This window comes from Pseudonaja textilis, chromosome 1, assembly GCF_049901715.1.
Source record: "Pseudonaja textilis isolate UNSWEBS1 chromosome 1, rPseTex1.2, whole genome shotgun sequence".
NCBI classification, from domain to species: domain Eukaryota; kingdom Metazoa; phylum Chordata; class Lepidosauria; order Squamata; family Elapidae; genus Pseudonaja; species Pseudonaja textilis.
The window spans coordinates 96,227,054-96,248,149 of NC_141990.1; the positions used below are offsets into that span (position 1 = coordinate 96,227,054).

The following is a 21,096-nucleotide window of genomic DNA, read 5'->3' on the forward strand; positions in this document are numbered from 1 at the left end:
TTTGGCATCCTGAGTTTTTCTGCCTGAGCAAGAGGTTGGATTAGAAGACCTCCATAGTCCCTTTCAACTCTGTTAAAACACACATGTATTTATGCTCTGAACTATAAACATCTAAACTCTGAAAAATACCTGCATTTGGTAATTTGCTATTTTATCTCCCCACCCCTGACCATCAGCTGTTCTGCTATGCCACAGAGTTAGATTAGCTAGAAAGCAGGAAATTGTTGCATTTCTTGCTTTCTAGCTAATCTAAAAGCAGAACTGAACCTTTCTTAGGACTGAAGCAGAGATGATATTCAGCAGGTTCTGACCAGTTCTGGAGAACTGGTAGTGGAAATTTTGAATAGTTCGGAAAAACGGCAAATACTACCTCTGACTGGAGGTTTTACAGTATCTTTCCCCTGCCACACCCACAAAGCCACACCCTGGAACTGGTAGTAAAAAAAATTGAATCCCACCACTGGACTGAAGCTTCTAGTTTTCAGTGCAGACTCAGGTAGCAGATTGCAGAATGGTAGATCTCTAAGTGAATCTGTGATTCTGTGAGAAACTCAATCTGCCTGCCTGCTTTTGGGTAAAAGTTTCTTTTTTAACTAAAAAAAAATTCAATATTTACATACATGGTGTGTTTTGAGTTAATTTTGTGAGTTTGCTTGCAAGCAAATTTTATGTGACAGACTCAGGTAGCAGATTGCAGAAAGATAGATCTCTAAGTGAATCTGTGATTCTGCAAGCAACTCCATCTGCCTGCCTGCTTTGCCTGATTTTGGGTAAAAGTTTCTTTTTTAATTAAAAAAAATCAGTATTTACATAAATATTTATAATATTTATAAGCCATGCCCAGCCAGTCACATGACCACCAAGCTGCACCCATAAATTAGGCCACAACCACAGAACCGGTTGTTAAGAAATTTGAATCCCACCCCTGGATGTTGTACTCACAAGCATGCCTGGAGACAGTTGATTCTGTACAACAAAACACAAAAGTTTCTGATCTCCTTAAATAGGACTGAATTAAATTCACATAGAGGAAGGGTATCTATAGAAGTGTATCCTAGGTTCACCTTTATTTCATAATCATAATCAACACCCATATTTACTCAGAGATAGAGATATCACCATTTGTGTACTTGCTTATTTCTTTCTTATCTTCCACAGAACAAATATGTTATCTATATATCTATATCTATATAAAAGTAAAATACTATTCACACATCATCACAGAATCTCCAGAACCGTAAAGCCTACAAACTTGAAATTTGGCATGTATGTTTCTCTTGGCTTCTAGGTGCTCACTAAGAAAGGATTTTTCAAAATGACCATCAGAGCATTAGTATTTTGTATATTATTATTAACATGCTCTGATGCTAAGGCGTTCTACTCCCACTCCCCACCTGAAAAGAAATCTGTTCCAAATGCAAAACACAAGCAGAGGAGCGGAGTTTCAGTTTGTTTTAGTTCACAGCAGCAACCAGCTTTAGAACAGTTGAGCTAAGCCACACTCAGGCTCCGTGCTGTCTCTTTCTTGCTCACACAACAAATACTGTTTCAGTTTCCAAACAGCCCTCAACTCTCACAGACTGACAGAATGCTAGCCAGATGGATGCTGGTAGGCAGAGGCACAATCCCCCTCCCTTATTTTTCTCCTCAAAAACTAAGCCTGATCACATAGTTTCATAGTGAAGCACGGGTATAGAGCTAGTATACATATAAATGCAAGGTTATTCTTCTTGATATCCAGCTTTCATCATGGCTTTCTGCTAGTGATGACCCTCCCTTGACTTCTCTGCCTTTGGTGGTGAGCACACTTCTGCTTGAAGAAGTTCCCAAGTAGAACATCATGGATTGCCATCCAAATACAGATATCTGAGACAAGGGATGTTAGGAAATTGTAACTAAGAATGGATATTGTTCTGTAGATTTAACACCTTTGGACATTTTTAATTTGCTAATTCTTGTTCTTTAATACTTCGTACATTATTTCTTTTTAAGTCCAGTCTGGTTACAACATGTGGGACTCTGAAGAAAAAATAAAGAAAAACATTGTTTATCACTTCTATAACTTCTTTCAGCAAACCAACTATTTATCCACATAATAACCTGTCATTACAATGAGAAATAAGTAACATGCCACACACTTAGCTTCCTAGCCAAGTGGGCTGTTGGACTGCATTGTAATTTGAGCCATTTCCAAAATTTCATGGTGTATTATGAATGAGATTACAGGAATTTAGACTTTGGCAGCACAGATTTTTTTTATTATTTTATTATTTATTATTTATTTTATTATTTAAACTAATTTCTTCAATCCTGAAATTGAATGTATTTATATTACAAAAAATACACATCCTTTTCATTGTACAGATAATATATTTCTTGATTTCACAATGAAATTCAACTTACCTTTTTTAATTCCAAGTCTCTGACAAATTGTGTATCTTAGCTACTTTACTGTAATAGAATTAAGCTGATTTTCTTCAAGTGCTAAATTAGACAGAAGTGTACATTTTTGAAGCGCTCCATCTTCAAATGTAGGAGCAATATAATTGTCAAGGAATTATATTGGTTGAAGTTTTGTAGATTCTACAGTTCTTCTGCTCTAATGCTCTCAGATTGTGAAATCAATTTTATATAGTGTGACTGGCAATCTGAGTGATATGTTTGGAGTTTGTTTTTTGACAGCTCCATCCAGAGGTGGTATTCAGCAGGTTCTGACCAGTTCTGGAGAACCAGTAGCGGAAATTTTGAGTACTTCAGAGAACCGGCAAATACCATCTCTGACTGAAGATTTTACAGTATCCTTCCCCTGCCTTGCTCACCAAGCCATGCCCATAGAACCGGTAGTAAAACAATTTGGGATCCCACCATTGGCTCCCTGCTCATTAAACCTGAAAGAAAGCTTCATTTCAACCAGTGAAAGCTGGTTCAGACAGGCAGATCTCTGACAAATATATTCACAAATGTATCTCCAAATTTTACCACTTTCAGCTGGCTTCTTTCCAGCTTCAATTGCAATATAGTATGAGCTGATTTTAGAAGGAGATCTGTCAATAGATTACCATTTAAATTAAGAAACAAATTATTAAAATATGTGAACCAGCTTCTTGAAAAAGATTGCAAATGACTATTCTCCATGTTAGGCATGGAAAATGCAATGACCAAGAGACAGATTCTGTTATTTCCATCCAGAATCAACCTCTATAAACCAGTAAGGGGCAGGGGGATTCAAATCAAATTGATTTGTATTCCAAGTTCTTTTATTAAAATTTTTTTTTCAAAATCAGATTCATATTAAAACCCATATTAAATTGTCACCAAGTTTCAATACAGTATTTCAAGTTTTCTGGAAAGAAAGTAGATTTGTGAGTCCATTTTTATTTTATTTATTTATTGATGTCCCACCTTTATTATTTTTATAAATAGCTCAAGGCAGCAAATATTTTCCCACAATCTTCCTACTCCTATTTTGCACACTCAACAACTGTGAGGTAGGTTGCCCTGAGAGAGTGTGACTGCCCTAAATCACCTAGCTGGCTTTCCTAATGAAAACAGGATTAGAAGTTACGGTCTTCTGGTTTCTAGACTGATACCTTAACCACTAGAGCCAACTGATGAATTTTCATCTGGCTTTAGGCATGAAAGCCTGCAGAGTGGCCTTGGGCCAGTCACTCTCTCTCAATAAATGTCATCAGTCTGAAGACAAAAGCTATGTGGAACTAATTCAATCAGCAATTATCTACCTCCACAGAATAGGCATATATTATCAAGAAATTTATTCAAATGTCGTTTAAAAGGTTATGCAAAAGTATCAAAATACAGAGTACAACCTTGCCAAACTGGAATATGTGCCACTGGAGTTCCATGGCAAGCTAGGGCCCTCTAGTGGTATATCGTAGGATATACGACATCTTGATAACAGGTTTAAGTATAATTGAAAAAACGTACAACTGAATTTTGTGAAATACATTTTCGAGTATAGTGGCATAGAATCTAGTTGATCAAATCAGTGGAAATAGATGATACAGTTCCCTAAGCCAGCGTTGTGCAGAAATATATCCCTCCACATTCAGTGGAATTTACTAAATTCAAATCCATGGCCCAAATCCATGATGGCATTTTAATTTATTAGAACAAATCAAAATGCCTAAAAGCTTGAATCTCTAAAACTTATCATCAGGTGAGATGCTGCAAAAATCAGGAGATGGGAGGAAAAGTAAAATGAAATGAGCCAGTTGTTCCTCCTTTTTCTCAATCCTATCATCATCATTGCTACCATCACCACCACTACATCTTTCACCAGAAGAGCTCAAGATTTATGTTAATTTAGCTCTAAAATAACTCTGTAGGGGTGATTGGATTGAAAAACAGAGATTGATCCAACATTACACAATGATTTTCCATGAGAGGATAAGCTTGAATCTGAGTTTCCCCAATCCTGATTTAACAATTTAATTACTATATTACATTATAAAGCATTAGTAGCATATTTACATTCATTCTGGAGGCATGGAGAGAACGAATCACATTTGTCTGAATCTAGTCTGCAAGATATGCATCTTTAAATTTAATTCATATAGCTATTAATATCAGGTCAAAGAACCCACTTTCATTTTTTTTGTCATAACAAATAAATACTATTTTTCTTGTCTCTAAAAAAAGCAATTATATTTTATAACAATCAGCAAACAGAAATGTCTTTGTATAAAACAAATATGATGAATCTGCCTACAGACGGGAAGTTGAATAACTGACCCTGTGGTGTGGCTGGAACAATTTTGAACTGAACATACTCAAAACTATAGAGATGGCAGTAGATTTTTTAGGAGAAGCCCTTCTAGTCTACCACCTCTTACAATACTAGACAACACGTTATCAACAGGAAATCACATTTCTAGGTTTTATAATATTTCAGAATTTAAAATGGACACCTAACATCAAAAATTTAATCAACAAACCACAACAAAGAATGTTCTTCTCAGAAAGTTCAGGCTGCCCAAGGAGCTGCTGATACGATTCTACAAAGAAATTATAATCTGCACCTCTATAATTGTCTGGTTTGGCACAGCAACCAAACAAGACAGACGTGGACTTCAATGATTAGTTAGGAATTCAGAAAAAAATAATTGCAACCAGCCTGCCTTCCATGGAGGATCTGTATATTGCATGAACCAGAAAGAGGGCTGTGAAAGTATCTACAGACCCCCTCACATGCTGGACATACTACTTCACTCAAGATAATGCTTTAAGACTTGTGGACTTCAACTCCCAGAATTCCTCCTCCAGTCATGTTAGCTCAGAAATTCTGGGAGTTGAAGTCTACAAGTCTTAAACTTGCCAAGTTTCAAGACCCTTGCTATAGGGCATTGCACTGCAAAACAACTAGACAAAAGGACAAATTTTTCCCCAATGCCACCACTCTGCTAAACAACTAATTCCACAACACTGTCTTATGCCCTGGGATGTCAAACCACCTAGTAGGGCTATATTACTATTACCCTTCTCATCTTTCTTATTACCTATTTCCTTAGCTTCTTATGACTATATATTTATTTTTTGTATCTTATGATTTATGTTGAATGTTTTTATTTAGCATCCTACTATGATTTATGTTGATTGCTTATTTAGTATCCTATGACTATCACTGAGTGTTGTATCTTATGATTTATGATTATTGTATTTTATAATTACCATCATGATTTATCACTTGTTGCTTGTATGTACACTGAGAGCCTATATACCGGAGACAAATTGTATATCCAATCACACATGGTCAATAAAGAAAATAGAATAGCCATTTAAACTTCAATTTCAGTAGATATCATATCAGACTCATATCATAATCATAGACATTCATGAAATTTGGAGAATTCTTGTTATGATTGTTATGGCTGGGCCAATTACCACCATAGCATATAATACTGCCAAAGCCAGAATGAAATAGACAAAAGGATACACCACTCTCCAAGGGGGACATAAAAATCTGTGTTATCTTGCATAAACAGCCAGAAATACAGTTGCCTGTAACTCATCCTGGGAATGTTGCCTAGTCAGGACAATAGTTATAGATTTCTTTGCACAAGTCTTCAGACTATTAAAAATAATATCATGATAAAAACAATAAGATCACTTGCCAATAAAGCACTTTTTAATTGTATCAAATGTTGACAGAACTAACAATATATGGCAGCTCTCTGTCCTGGTTTAAATCAAGTCTCTGTGTAACATACAGCCACTAAAGACTATTCCAAACTACTAAACCATTCAAAAGATGCATCAAACTAGCATTCATAAGGAACTCACATAAATGCTAATGCATATTATAAAAAGTGCAGTTCAGGTAGCACTTATGTAGGCAGATGGTTTTGTAAAAGCAAGGTATGTAAGCTTTTTTGCAGTGCAAGGAAAATGCTGTATAGGACAGTTCTTAGTGATTGGGAGACAAAGCATCTTAAACCAACAGCTTTGACTAGGTTGGAAAATCAGGAGACTTCACAAGGTGCAAAGGTTTAAAAAATGGTAAGCAGCTTTTATTATGGTTGGCTGGGACATTAATCTGATTTGTCTTACATTTAATCAGCAAGCAGTTCTATTAGTACAATCCCGTTTTGATAAAATGTGAAAGGGAGTATAAAATGAGATGGGGAAAAAAGATAAAGAACTATTTTACAGAATGTTAAAAATAATCAAGAAAACCTTTCTAGTCACAGGGTTTAGAATATTTAAAGTGGTCTCTCATACTTGTTATAGACAAAAAGTTACCTTTAAGATTAACAATTTGCAAATCTTGTGCAAAATGTGCTTCCTTTGTGGTTTTCAGACCTTTATGTTGGTACCCACTTTTTTTGGCAATGAACCTCATAGAAATAAATTACTTTTGAGTAGATAAATACAGTATTGTCCCATTAGGAAGCCAACTTGTTTCACACACTGTACCAAAATATAATTTATTTAAACATGGATTACTGAATCAGCCATAATTTGCTGGATTCCCATATCATACTAAGGCAAAAGCAAACATACCACATAATGGCTTAGTATACTGCATGAACAAGCTATTAAAAGGCTAATTTATTCTTTTGCCTTGCCTCATCATTTGATTTCTGACCAAACTTTGGTACTCATTACAGCTGCCTCAAATAAAAATCCAAAATGTAAATATTTCCTCATAATATGTCTATATTTAGACATATAATATATATATAGAGAGAAAACTCAAAAGTGGGAAAATACAGTGCATTCTCTATTACGTGAGAAAGCTAAGGACTGATTATTTAGGCAGCTCAGTCCATTTAGAAAAATCTGTTTTGCATCCAGATCCAGGGATCAGATGTTACAACAATTATCAGTTTAATGTTCTTTACTAGCAGTTCTTCCTCTTACCTTTCATCTTATTCACAAATTAGAAAGAAGTTCATCTTGTAATGAACAGCTGTCTTTCAAGGTCCCACAGGATTTAAAAATTCACATTCTCAGTTACAACATGGTTTTAATGAAGTCTATCCATGGATAAAACTCATGGAGGAGAACTATGTTGGAAAGGTAGTATATAAAGGTAAGGAGACCAACCGTCCTCCTTTAGGGAGGACAGTCCTCCTTTTGTAAGTTCTGTACTCCCTCAAAAAATGTCCTCTTTTTTGATATTTGAAGACGAATCTGTAAATCTCCGTATTTGATCGATGCTGATCTGATCCATTGTGTGTGATGTGTGTATTTGTATTTGACATGACTATTTGTCAAGGCTCGGAACAGTGTGGCAAGATGTGATTATGAGACGTATGTGCTCCACACAGAATTGTTTTGAGGGAGTGCACTGTGCGCAAGTGTGCCACACGCAAGAGTCCGCTGCGTGCAAGTGGCTTTGTTTTTTTCGTCAATTTATTTGTGTCCTTTTCATTGTAAGAAAGTTGATCACCTTAAAAAAGGTATTTCATATAAGGCAAGCTTGAATGTTTAAGTTAAGGGCAGCATACCTGGTGTGTGTTTAAGTGCTGAGCAGAGGTTTCTCTTTGGAGTTTGGCATTGAAAGAACTGCACCTGTTAGTGATAATAAACTTTATTACATGGGAATGTTTATTGTGCTGTTTCAACACATGCTCTACATGACAAGGGATTGATTGTCTTATGCTAATCTACTTTACACATAAAAACATCTCAAACAATGTAAAGGAAGCTACTCTTTTTCCTTGTTTATCTAAGGAGCACAGGACTTTCCTTCCAGCCGGCAAAGAAGTCACACTATTACAGAATTGAAGTAATGGCTCCATTGGTTTAAGGATGTAGTTAAATATATGCTTGGATGTAAATTGCTCCTGGATATAGATGTGCTGAATTATTAGGAGGGGGGAGTTTCAAACCCAAAACACTATATTTCATTGGTTCTGTCAAATGATTCAAGGTCAGTCACAGTTCAGCAGAACAGAAACCCAGAATGCTTTTTTTAGGGATTGGGATAAAACAGAATCCTTAATGAATAGCTCATGGCTATTGTGTGTCAACCTTTTTATCTCCATAGCTCCAAGTATGATATAGCTTACCAGTCCGATAACCTCTGTCCCCTCTGCCCAGGAACCTTACTTTCCTCTCCTCAGTCACCAATTATCTTCAACTGCAACATAGCCCATCAGCCCGCTCATCTTTTTTCCACATTTTTTTTCATTCTCTTTCTTCTCCTTGGCCACCAATTTCTTATTTTCTTCTCTGTTCTCCCCAAAACACTTCTGTTTAAAACAAAATATCAGAAATTTTCAGGTTTTAGAAATTTTGGGCATCACCCTGTTGGAAGAAATATCCTTCTGGGTTCAGTTCCAAGTGGGGTAAAAGACACTGGAAACATGGAGGCTGTTTGGAAAGATGGTTAATGGTGGACAGGACCACATGGCTTGGAGCTCCAAAGTGAAAAGGACGATCACATGCTTCAAGATGTTGGGTGAAGGAAAACAAGGGCCAAGATGCTAGAGACCCTTAGTTATATACCCTCTATTGGGCCCACCTTAGTGTTTCCTGTTCCTGTGTAAGAAAAGTATTCCATTGGCTATCAAGATTCCCAGGGGTGGAGGTCTTAGCCAGAGGTAGGATTCAAATGGTGTTACTACGGGTTCGGTGATTACATTTTGCAGAGATTGATAATTAAAGTTATACAGTATTTGTATTCTGCAATCATAAGTGTTCTGTGGAAAATGGAGAAAAGAGCTGTATTTTCCCCATAATATAAACAGGGTTTTGAGCATAGAGAAAATATAACTTAAATGTTTTATTAGTGCAAGCATTTTGCATTACCTGAATATATAAAAATGTAACAGTTGGCCTGCCTTAACAGTTTGCCATCCTTGGTGCTGTCTGAGCTCCATTGTTTGCTTGGGAATATCAATTAATTGAAGCAACATATTTGGCTGTTTATCTCCTTACAGGTGTCAAGATCCTCCCTGAAAGATTTACCATTTGTTTTTGGAAAACATTAGAATAGGGGACAACCCTTACTGACCTTGAAAAAATGAAGCAGGGTAGGGCTTAGTATTTGGGTGTGCAAGGACATCAGGAAATCTCAAGGCAATAGCTTTGCATGAGAAAATTATAAGAATCCTCGAAAAAAGCAAAGACAAACTGCTCCTATGTTTCTACCACAAACACTGCAAGGATATGACCATGTTATCACTAGCCATTAAATTCAGCTGGAGGGGATCTTGATGGTTGCCTCTGTAAAACTATCTTTTGTTTGGGAAATCAGTAGTAGACACTACTAACACTATTTTATCTAGCTTCTATTTATTTTAGCTCAGCTTCTCAGTAACACTTTGAATTCATTTCTACTCCTTTTCTATTTCAAATTAAGTTGGGTCCTTAATTTGCTATATTTTTTATTTTACCAACAATACAATCTTCTAATATATAGTTTGTGAAAGATGGTGAACTTTTACCACTGCAACTACAACTGATGTACGTAGGTACACTGGCATAAAGGAGACGTGATCATCTTTTGCCATGTGATTGTAGAGACTGATTTGAGCAGCAGTTTCTTAGAGCATAGTCAGCAATCCACATTCACAAATGCCATTCACTGGTTCTTGAACCAGAATAAAACTCACTGACTTGGCTGCCAGCCCTTCTCTGTCACAGGAACGAGTATGTATGAGAATGCCGAAAGGACCTTAAAAGAAAAAGGAGAAGAAAAAAACCCCCACTCCATTCGCCCAAGCCCTTTTCTCGTTCTTTTCCTCGTTCAGAAGACGGTTGCATAGAGTCAGAGATTAGGTACCAACTAACTTTGTGAGCTTCCCCGAAAACCACCCGCTGACCCGCATCCTAGCCGCCCAGAAGCTCCGTTCGCTTCTCGCGTCCGCCCCGTCGCCCACCCTTCACCCCGAAGTCAAAGGCGGAGGGGAACGTCGCCCCCGCTCGAGGAGTCTGGGCATCGTCTCGCTTTGCCTTGGCAAACTCGGCTGTCTTGTGGCAGGCCGAAGAAGCCGATTGCCGATCTTCCCTCACGACGGGTTTCTCTAAGCCACCGGCCGGGTGACAGAAGCGCAGTCGTTTTCTTAGCGCATGCGCCCGGGAGAAAAAGAGTCGCTTTCTGTAATCGCCGCCGTTCCTTCTCCTCCTGCGTCTCGGGGCTGGACGCCGCCGCGTCTCGTCTCCTCAGCGCTGAGGGCGGGCGGGCGGGAGGGCACGCGTGCGTCCCGCAGCCCTGCCGAGGTTGGGCCGTAGCGCGTCGGGGTCAGGAGCGCAACGCTACTACCCTCGAGCCATGTCCGGCGTGGGGGTGGATTCCTGCGGAGGATCGGGCTCCGGGGCCTGCGGCGGGGGGGCGGCGGCCTCCTCCTCCTCCTCTTCCTCCACCTCCTGTTCTCCCGGTGGAAGCGGCGGCGGCGGCGGGCTGTCGATGTTCCGCTGGCTGGAAGTCCTGGAGAAGGAATTCGACAAGGCGTTCGTGGATGTGGACTTGCTGCTGGGCGAGATCGACCCGGATCAGGCGGACATCACTTACGAAGGGCGGCAGAAGATGACCAGCCTGAGCTCCTGCTTCGCCCAGCTCTGCCACAAGGCGCAAACGGTGTCCCAGATCAACCACAAGCTGGAGGTGAATGCGGGGGCAAAGCGAGAGGGGTTCCCGGAGATGGCGGGCCCGCGGGAAGGAGAGATGGGGCGTGGGAAGAGCCTGTCGCTCTCTTTGGAGGAGATGGGAGTTGAGAGCTCCCCTCCCCTCGTTTCCCCCTCTTGGAAATAGGAAATGGATCTTGGTGTTTGTCAAATAGGCGGGGAAGGAATGCAACGTTACTCATGTAAACTCCGCTCTTGTGATTTCCCCAGCCCTTGTAACCCGCGTTACAGGTTAGTCCTGCACGTACAACAGTTCATTTAGTGTCCGATCAGAGTTTACAAGGCACCGAGGGAAAAAAAAAGGGGACCAAAAAAAGGGACCAGTGACCGGTTTCCACCGTTACAACCTTGGCACCATCCCCAAGGTGGTGTGGTCAAAATTCAATCGCTTGGCAACTGGACTCAGATTTATGACCGTTGCTGTGTCCCAAGGGCATGTGATACACCTTTTGTGACCTCCTGGCCAGCAAAGACAATGGGGAAGTCAGGTTCACTTACCGACCGGGTTACTAACATATCAACTGTTAAGTGATTCCTTTAACAACTGAGGCGAGAAAGGTTGTAAAATGGGGCAAAACTCACTTGACAAATCACTTAACAACAGAAATTTGGGGCTCAAGTTGTGATCGTTAAGTGAAGGACTGTCCCGGGCTGTGTACCAATAAAAGGAGAATATTTGCAGCTCAGCGTTGAAAGGAGCGATCCTAGGTGCTCTCTAAGCGTTGTTTTCTTGCAGATATTTCATTACCCAAACTAGCATTGATGGTGTTAACAAGGATCCCTCATGTGCTGTGTGAATCTGGGCTTTGTCAGCAAAGCCAGGCTATGGTCTAGGTGTGAACATGTTTAAAGTATAGGTTTTGTATATCTCTTAGTGATTTTGGGCCAATTGCTCCCTTTATAGCCTATTCAAGACTAGATCCTGATTTTTTTTAAAATCTAGTGGCCAGTCTGTTGGAGCCTGTATCATATACAAATAGTCATACTTTTGAGGGACTTAACTAACCATTAGGCTTAATAAGATCTTTCAGGAAGTAATGCTGTATGATAGTGAGAGAAAAGATAATGCTGACTTTCTGCCTCTGTGTGTGATCTGTCTGAAGATATCTTTGCAGATAGAGTTGTAAATGTGTTTGTGTTGTGAAACTGACACCACAGGGAGGCCTTCAACTAAGTGATGCAGTAAGCATTTATGATGTGAAGATCTCAGATCTGTTACAAAACACGGGTCAAATATTCTCTACTTCAGGCTACTGCTAACAAACATGCTACAGTAGAACTCTGTATATTTTTAAAACTCAATCATGCCAAATATTGGCTGTAGCAGAGGTTGGGGAAAGGAAAATAGAAATAAAATAGCTATTTGAGATCTCCATGCCTGAGAGCACACTGTTAAAAATGCCTTCATTGTTGTGGTAAATATAAATGTAAATATAAATGCTAGTTAAATAAACTTGCAAGTCAAGCATCCAGGGACGCTTGGCAGTAGGAAAATAAGTTAACTGTCTAGCCAAACTATCCCAAAGTCAGTAAGTACTCTATCAAGTTTGCTAAGCAACAACAGTATTTCTGTAGACCAGGGGTAGGGAAACTTGGCTCTTCTATCACTTATGGACTTCAACTCCCAGAATTCCTGAGTGAGCCATAAGGTTCCCCATCCCTGGCCTACTGGTTTTCAGTTGTGGGGAAATCACTTTTGACTTGAATGGGACTGTTTAATATACAAATGTAGGACATATAAAGAATATGTCCTACATTTGTATATTAAAATATGTCCTATATTTGCATTTAAACAGTGCCATTCAAGTCAAAAATTGATTTCCCCCACAACTGAAAAACCAGTAGGCCAGGGATGGGGAACCTTTTATGGCTCACTCAGGAATTGTGGGAGTTAGAGTCCATAAGTGATAGAAGAGCCAAGTTTCCCTACCCCTGCTGTAGACAAATTGGTGGTGGAACTATGGCGCCATTTAATATACTGCATCAGTTATGAAAAGTAATAAAGAATGACCTGAAAATCAGTAATTTTGTAGACATAAATATTGTACTGAATAGACAGAAACAATATATAAGGTAACTGTTTTTGGAAAGCTATAATATAGGAAGGTTTTTAATGCAACAATTAATTTTCTGAACTCACGCCTTGATTTACAACAATTTGTTTAGTGACCGTTCGAAGTTACAACAGCACTGAAAAGAGTGACTTATAACAGTTTTTCACACGGCCATTGCAGCATCCCCATGGCCAGGTGATCTAAATTCAGATGCTGGGCAACTGATTCATATTTATGATGATTGCATTGTCTCGGGGTCATGTGACCACATTTTGCAATCTGACAAGCAAACAAGTATGGAAAGAAAAAAATCATAAAATGGGACAACACTCACCTAATAAATGTCTCAGCAACAGGAATTTTGGGCTCAGTTGTATGTCGAGGACTTGTATACCTGTCCTAATCAGAGTGGGTATTCAGCAGGTTCTGACCAGTTCCGGAAAACCGTTCGCATAAATTTTGAGTAGTTTGGAGAACTGGAAAATACTCATTCTGACTGGAGATTTTACTGTATCCTTTCCCTGCCACGCCCACCAAGCCACCCCCACAGAACCAGTAATAAAATAATTTGAATTCCACCACTGGTCTTAATAATGTTCTTTATTGGAAACTGCTATAGATACATGAAACATTGTACAAGTTGAGGATGAATTACCTTTCTCAGTTATCTTTCTCTGTTCCCAACTACTTCGCAGAAATACTGTACTGATAAATACAAATATAATCTTGAGCTATTTTAAGTATGAGTGGGTAGGTTAGATATTTCCTTAGTTTTTTATTGACTTTCTGCCAAAGTGAAAAGTATTACTTGAGTAGTTTCATAGAGACTATAAAGAGCTAAACATTTACAGTAATTTCAATATATTGTGGGATATTATATTTTATTAGGACTGAAGGCAAAGTGTTGAGATGGTAAAATACTATTTATTTACTAGAATACTAAAATCTCATAACTAATATCCAGTTACTAATCTATATTATAAGTCTAATTATTGGCAGTAGTTACTGTCAAAAGGCAAAAAAATATAAGAATACAGTGATAATAAGTAGTAACGAGCATTGGTATCAACATGTTGGAAGTTGAAAAAAATATCAACTTCAATATGAATCATTCAGTGATAGTTGAAAAGTTCTAATGTACAATTGCAGAATTTCTCAGTAGTTCAGAAAATTTCACCTGGAAAGAACTATGCCTAAAAGAAATGGTGGGAGATTTTTAGAAATATTTCTACTGAAACACCGCCTTGGTTTTACCAGATCACTTTATCTAAGTACCTCGAGAGAGAAGATAATTTAGGATTAGAAAGATTTAGATAATGAAAGTTAATATGAAAGTTTAAATCGGGAGGGATGCAGATATTTTTACTACCGGTTCTTTGCCTGTGGCTAGGTGCATGTGGCCATGTGACTGGCTGGGTGTGGGGGTTTTTTTGGCAGCCCCCCACGCACCGTTTTCTTGCCTCCTGGGCCTCAGGGAAGCCTCCTCGGCAAAGCAGTAAAACAGCGAGGGGGAACCTGGCACAGCTGATCATCAGAACAGCTGGTTGTTGGGAGGAAAAAAAAAAACCAGTTCAGCCGAACGGTAACATTTTTTAACTACTGGTTCGCCCGAACCAGGCTGAACCGGTAAAATACCACCACTGGTTTAAAGGATAGTCGATCCTTCCCATTTCTTGCATTTATTTCAACATTTTCATTCTAATCCTGTTAATGCTGTAGTTTGTTGCAGTGTTTCTTAAAAGTGTGGTCTTAGTGTTGATGTAAAAGTCCCCATGACTCTCAAGGGATCCATGAAAACAAAATTATTTGTCAGCCTATGCTGCAATATAATTAAATATTAAAACCCCATCAAACAATTGTGAGACACAGCAGTGAATGCATCAGTTTTAATTTTTAAATGTAAATATTGATAAATATAACCAATTTAAATAAAATCCTCTGGGGTCTTTCATAATTTTTAAAAGAGAAAGAGGTTCTGGAGGAAAAAAAAGTTTAAGAAACAGCAGTTTAAGGTTTAATGTATTATTTGAACTTGGTTCCACAACAATCTGTTGTTAAGCAGACCTGACTTACTGTAGTGAATCCAGCCTCCATTTTAGAAAATAATTTATCAACATTTATCTTATTCTTGCATTTTATCTGTTGTTGAAACTTAAGAAAGTCTTATTAAAAAAAGATTAAAAATATGTTTCCAATTCCAAGAAAATTGGAAAAACCTAACTGATAGACATGGAAAATTCTGACAGTTTAATAGTTCACAAAAAGGTGAATTTCCTGACCAACAGGCCAAATGATCTGGGCACGATTACTTTTCCGTATCATTTTGCTCATTCATTTTTATTTAGAAGCCTCAGAGAAACTTTTTGGCAATTTGCTAGCTTGGCTTTTAAAATCATTTTTACTGCATCTACTAGAAAATTGAATGCATATTTGGATCATCTAGAAACTACCTGGTAGTTTTTAAATTATTATGAGGATAAAAGATTTAGACGAAACAGCTTGAAATATTACCACTTATGGCCACAACAGAGCCCAAAATTTCTGTTGTTAAGGAAGACATTTGTTAAGTGAGTTTTGCCCCATTGTACAACCTTTCTTGCCACAATTGTTAAGTGAATCATTGCAGTTGGTAAATTTACTAACCCAGTTGTTACGTGAATCTGGTTTCCCCATTGACTTTGCTTGTCAGAAGATCACAAAAGGTGATCACATGGGCCTTGGGACACAGCAACGGTCATAAATATGAACCAGTTGGCAAGTATCTGAAGTTTGATCACATGATTATGTGGATGCTGCAAAAGATGGTAATTGTGAAAAACGATCACAAGTCACTTTTTTCAGTGCCATTTTAACTTTGAACTATCATTAAATGAACTGTTGTAAGTCGAAGATTACCTGTATTCCCAGGATTTTCTTGTAGTAAAATAAGCCCATGGTTGATTATACCTTTGTTTTTTTTATCTGGACAGTTTGTTCCCCTACACTGGGAAAGTATATGCTAGTGTATGCTATGATGTGATGGGCAAATAATATATATATAAATATATATTTATATATGTATGTATATATATATATATATATATGTATGTATATATATGTATATGTATGTTATATTTTACAAAATATACTTCCTTTCTTGAAAAAATTTCTGCCTCACTATCTGTTTCTATTCACACTATTTCTTGTAGTGTTAGTATGTTAAATACAATCCTCAAATTGTTGACTCTGACGTAATGGGCTACAGTTCCTAGAATTTCTAGCCATTTAGATTAAGCTGTGACCTTTTCACAGTTGAAAAATATTCAAGTTGAAAAATGTTCATTTTACTCCTTAAATTCTATAGCATTTTCATCATTTCATCTGCAGCGTCCTGGCTTTGAAATCCCTGAAGAGTTTTAGTGTTAGAGCAAAAGATAGAAAAAGGAGCTGCTACTTCAAGTATAATCCCTCTGGTTCTACAGTATGTTGTTGTTTGGGCATTTTTATTATTGTCTGCAGTTTAGAAAGGCCAAAAGGTTATATTGAGATCTTTCAGTATGAGAAGTTTGTGAGCTAGATAAAGAATTCAAAACTAAATTATGCTTTAAACATTTTAATAATTTGATTATGGCTGTTCAAATGTTAATGTTACTATTTACCTCTAAATGTGATAAACTAATAGCTTCAAATGTATCCCCTTATTGCTTTAATCAAAAGAAAGGCACAGTAAAACAATTGTTTATACCTAATTCGTGTATGGATAAGAATCAGAATATGTAGGTTGTCTTCTGATCCAGGGCTCATTAGTCCAAGAATTTTTATATTGATTTTACATTGTGTGCTAAGAGATTTCAGCAGTGTTATTAGTATCGATGAGAACTAAATGTTTTTGTGAATACCAGCCTCCTAAATTTTATTTTTTAAAAATGGAACATGAGTTAAGTTTTCCTGATTTTCTTTCATTGCTTAAGCACTTCTAAAAACACTAACCAGCAGCTCTTTGACATTCCATACGAATGTTTGTAGTAAAGGACAGGATAAAGTGAAATACGGCTTTAAAAAGATATAATTATCTTTACTTTGTATGTCTACAATAAAGATATGCATGTCTTTATAGCGATGGGCAACATTTTGTTCACAGGAAATCTGCCCTGTTAAAGAATTGAAAGAGAAAAAAAACTTAAGTATTTTGATATCCTTATAGCCAAATACAGATTTATGCAATATTATCCAAATTCGGAACTATAACACAATTGTTACCCAGTCATTCCGGAAACTATAACAAATGGTTACCCAATCATTCTGAGGCAGGTCTGTTTTACATTCTTACAACTATGAGAGCGATCAACATTTAAAAAAATGATAATACATTGTAACATGATGCCATTGTTTAGATTATGATGGGATTTTGTCTATTTAAGGATGATAACCCTAAATATTTTGTTCAACGTGTCCTGTAAACTTGAAATTAGTTTTCCTGTTTACCCATTTCAGTAGTTACTGGAAAATCAAAGCAGTGGTAGGATTCAAATTTTTTTACTACCAGTTCTGTGGGTGTGGCTTGTTGGGTGTGGTGTGGCTTGTTGGGCATGGCTTGTTGGGCATGGCAGGGGAAGGATACTGCAAAATCATCATTCCCTCCCCATCCCACTAACCTGATTTCCAGCTCTGTTCTCCTGTGCAGGGCAACAAAAGAAGACTCAGCCAATCAGCTGGGACTCAGGAGGCAGAGAATAGATGGGAGCAGGGCCAATCAGTGGTGGTATTCCCAACTCAAAATTTCTGCTACTAGTTCTTTGAACTACTCAAAATTTCCGCTACCGGTTCTCAAGAACTGGTCAGAACCTGCTGAATCAAAGGGTACTGTAGTTAGTACACATACCTCAATCTTAAAAAACAACACAGGGTAAATGAGTAGAACACTGGAATATGAAATGCCAGTAAAAATAAGTTGTGTGAAAACATAATTTTAGTAATTATGTAATTATAGAATAGTATCAGACATGTTTGAAAACCAATAAATTAATATTTTTTATTACTTCTATTGAAATATAGCCCCTAGAGTTGCCCCAAACTGCAAGTTGTACAGTGTATAAAAAAATAAATATTTTGAAAGATGCTTAAACAGTGAACTTGATCATGTATTTCTTTCATTAGGTTCAAATCCTGAAATCTTTTAGATGCTCATAAAGATAATACAAAGCTTTTAGTCAAGGACTTGGACCGTGTACATTTTAAATAGAAGATAACTAATTTAGATTACAAATGTGTTGCTGAAGCATCCTATTGGCTTGTGAGGTTTCAATAAAACTAACCTTTCAAGGGCCTTAGAATTTTATATTCTAACTGTTAGAACATTTCTAAATTTACTTGGAATTTAAACAGACATTGTTCTATACATAGTTTTGATCAGTCAGTCCAAGCACTCCTATTGTATCTCTTAGTATGTCTGATTCTTATTCAAAAACCTTTAGGGCAGAGGTGGTATTCAGCAGGTTCTGACCAGTTCTGGAGAACCGGTAGCGGAACTTTTGAGTAGTTCAGAGAACCGGCAAATACCACCTCTGACTGTGGATTTTACAGTATCCTTCCCCTGCCACGGTCACCAAGCCACAGAACTGATAGTAAAAAAATTTGATTCCCACCACTGCTTTAGGATATATTTAGTATATATTCAGAAAATTAACCGGAACTGGTTTTCTTGTGACAGTTGATAATGCTTATCATAAAGGTTTAGTTATTAAAGTTTTATAAATCAGTAAAGTTTTATAAATCAGTAAATGAAACAAGTACGGGGAAAAAAACATGTTTTCCATTCAGATTTTTATAAATTATCATCAGTATTTCTATATCAATGTTAGCATGCATTGTTTATGATGAACAATGTGTTATTACAATATAAAACAAACAATTCAAGAAAAATATGCTAAATTGATCAATATATATTAGGTGCCTGAAGATTCACATGATAACTGATCATGGATATAGTTTTAGAATAGAGTGAATACACAAATTAAATACTTCTAAAGTGATACTGTGTTATTGCAAATCTGCCTTGTTGAGGAATCTCTTACTTCTTAAGAAGTTCTATCACAATCTGATATTTGATTTTTGTATATTTGAAAAAAAAAATGTTTAGGATAGTGACACAAGGGTTTGCAAACTTGGCAAGTTTAAGACTTGTGGACTTCAACTCCCAGAATTCCTGAGCTAACATGACTGGAGGAGGAATTCTGAGAGTTGAAGTCCACAAGTCTTAAAGCAATCAAGTTTGAAGACCCCTGCATTAGAAAATCCTGTACGATAGGTTTTGCTTTAAAATAAAATATTGTAGATATTCAGTGATGTTAATTATTCAATGACATTGTGTGTTCCAGGCTCAACTAGTAGATCTGAAATCAGAACTGACAGAAACTCGGGCTGAAAAGGCAGTATTAGAAAAAGAAGTACATGACCAACTATTGCAACTCCATGCCATTCAACTTCAGCTTCATGCAAAGACTGGCCTGAACGTTGATTCAGGGGCAATAAAGGCAAAATTGGTAAGTGTTCTTGTTAAAGAAAAAAAGTATTCTTACAGTTAAAAAAAATTAAAATATTTTGTGTGCCTGTTACAGCTCTAGTTTTTACCTTGCCCATTCTAAGAAGCTCAAGAGGAAATATATATGGGGTTTGTCTGCTTTAGATTAAGAGGCCATTTTTATATGTTTATTTTCTTTAACAACATAGTTTACCATAGTGCAAATGAAGCATGTAAAATAGAAAGTTTTACATTACCGTGATAGTGTCAGGATGTTATAATAGTGAGGCAAAAAGGCAACAATGTGAGATCTGGAGAGGAATTTCTGGCATTTTCCCACTGCAGTCTATCTTCCCTTATATACTTTTCTATTCCTTAACTCAATAACGGTGTCAGCGATAAAAACTTTCCCCCAGTTTGCTTCTAATTCCTTATCTTCAAAACATAATATACTTGGTTTGTTTTCTTAAATGTTCTTGAATAAATAGTTCACTTCTTGAGAGAACCCTAAAATAAGAGGGGAAATAGTTCTGCTTTTCTTGTTCGTGCTTTTTGTATGGGGAGAGAGTGAGAAGGATGGATGTGCCATTTTTAATTATAATGGATATATTTTTTTACCTTTATGCTGCAGTCCTAGTTAATAACATAAGAAATATAAACATAGAAAAAGAATACATTCTACGTAAAGATTGTATGGGGATGCTCTATTGTTGAAAATACTTTGTTGAGGATGATTCTTATAATTTTTTATTTTGATGGATTGAGACTTTATTCTGGAAATGAGAGATATAGATAGTAATTGTTTGGATAACTGCATTGATACCATCATATTAAATGAAGTAAATAGTGTGTAGAGTTTTTCACCAGACTTTAAAAAGTTAGATTGCAAACTTTGGGTTATTGTAGTTTGATCTAACTTAGTTTGATACTTCGGCCAATATTTCTAATTATGATACTTTTTTTCTCTCATCTTAAGTCTGCCTGTTCTTTGGAGGATATGGTAAGTTCATTTGATGCCTTCACCCATATTTAAGTTCAAAACTGCACAGGAGCTTTGTATATATTTTGGCCTTGACATTTATTGACAGTTAATTTCAAATATATTTTTGGCTTTTCTGTAACTTCCTAGCCAACTATTTGTGGGTTCAGTTGTTAGATTGGATGTTTTTTCTATCCAACATGCATGATTGTTTGCTGATATTAATTGCTATGACCAACTAGAACATTTTGAAGGGGTTATTGAAGTTGAGTGGAAATTTATTAAACATTCAGTTAGGCCATCAGTTAGGAATCTAGCATACCTATAATAGCAATATGATGCACAGACTCTGAACAAAAGTTTCTGTGACTTAGTGTGGTAGACAGACATTCAAAAATATGTGTGAAACACAGTGTATCTTAAAAGGATAATTGTCTGGTGTATTTAATGTTTGCAGTTTTCTATGCCTC

At 37.1% G+C, this 21,096-nt stretch overlaps 1 protein-coding gene, 1 long non-coding RNA gene and 1 pseudogene across 7 annotated transcripts in view; 1 reads left to right on the top strand and 2 right to left on the bottom strand.

The window, feature by feature from the left end:
- Window positions 1-1,040: 1,040 nt before the first annotated feature.
- On the bottom strand, window positions 1,041-5,945 carry LOC113439637 (nephrocan-like; annotated as a pseudogene).
- An 818-nt stretch (window positions 5,946-6,763) lies between these two features.
- On the bottom strand, window positions 6,764-10,365 carry LOC148127727 (uncharacterized). The gene is made up of 4 exons (XR_015739528.1): window positions 10,083-10,365; window positions 8,535-8,717; window positions 7,971-8,034; window positions 6,764-6,927 (listed from the first exon to the last, which is right to left on the bottom strand). It is a non-coding gene; the product is annotated as an uncharacterized LOC148127727 (long non-coding RNA).
- Window positions 10,366-10,474: 109 nt separating this feature from the next.
- Window positions 10,475-21,096, top strand: part of GOPC (golgi associated PDZ and coiled-coil motif containing) — a 32,932-nt gene continuing 22,310 nt past the window's right edge. For 2 of the 6 annotated variants that reach the window (XR_015739524.1, XM_026705425.2), the window contains exons 1-3: window positions 10,511-11,074; window positions 19,505-19,669; window positions 20,624-20,647. Coding sequence is in view for 4 of the 6 variants with exons in the window: in XM_026705425.2 (XP_026561210.1) it covers window positions 10,742-11,074; window positions 19,505-19,669; window positions 20,624-20,647 (522 nt within the window). In the remaining 2 variants the exon portion in view is untranslated. Of the gene's footprint in view, window positions 11,075-19,504; window positions 19,670-20,623; window positions 20,648-21,096 lie in introns of all 6 variants that reach the window. The other 4 variants (XM_026705427.2, XM_026705426.2, XM_087912403.1 and 1 more) reach the window with 4 other exon arrangements.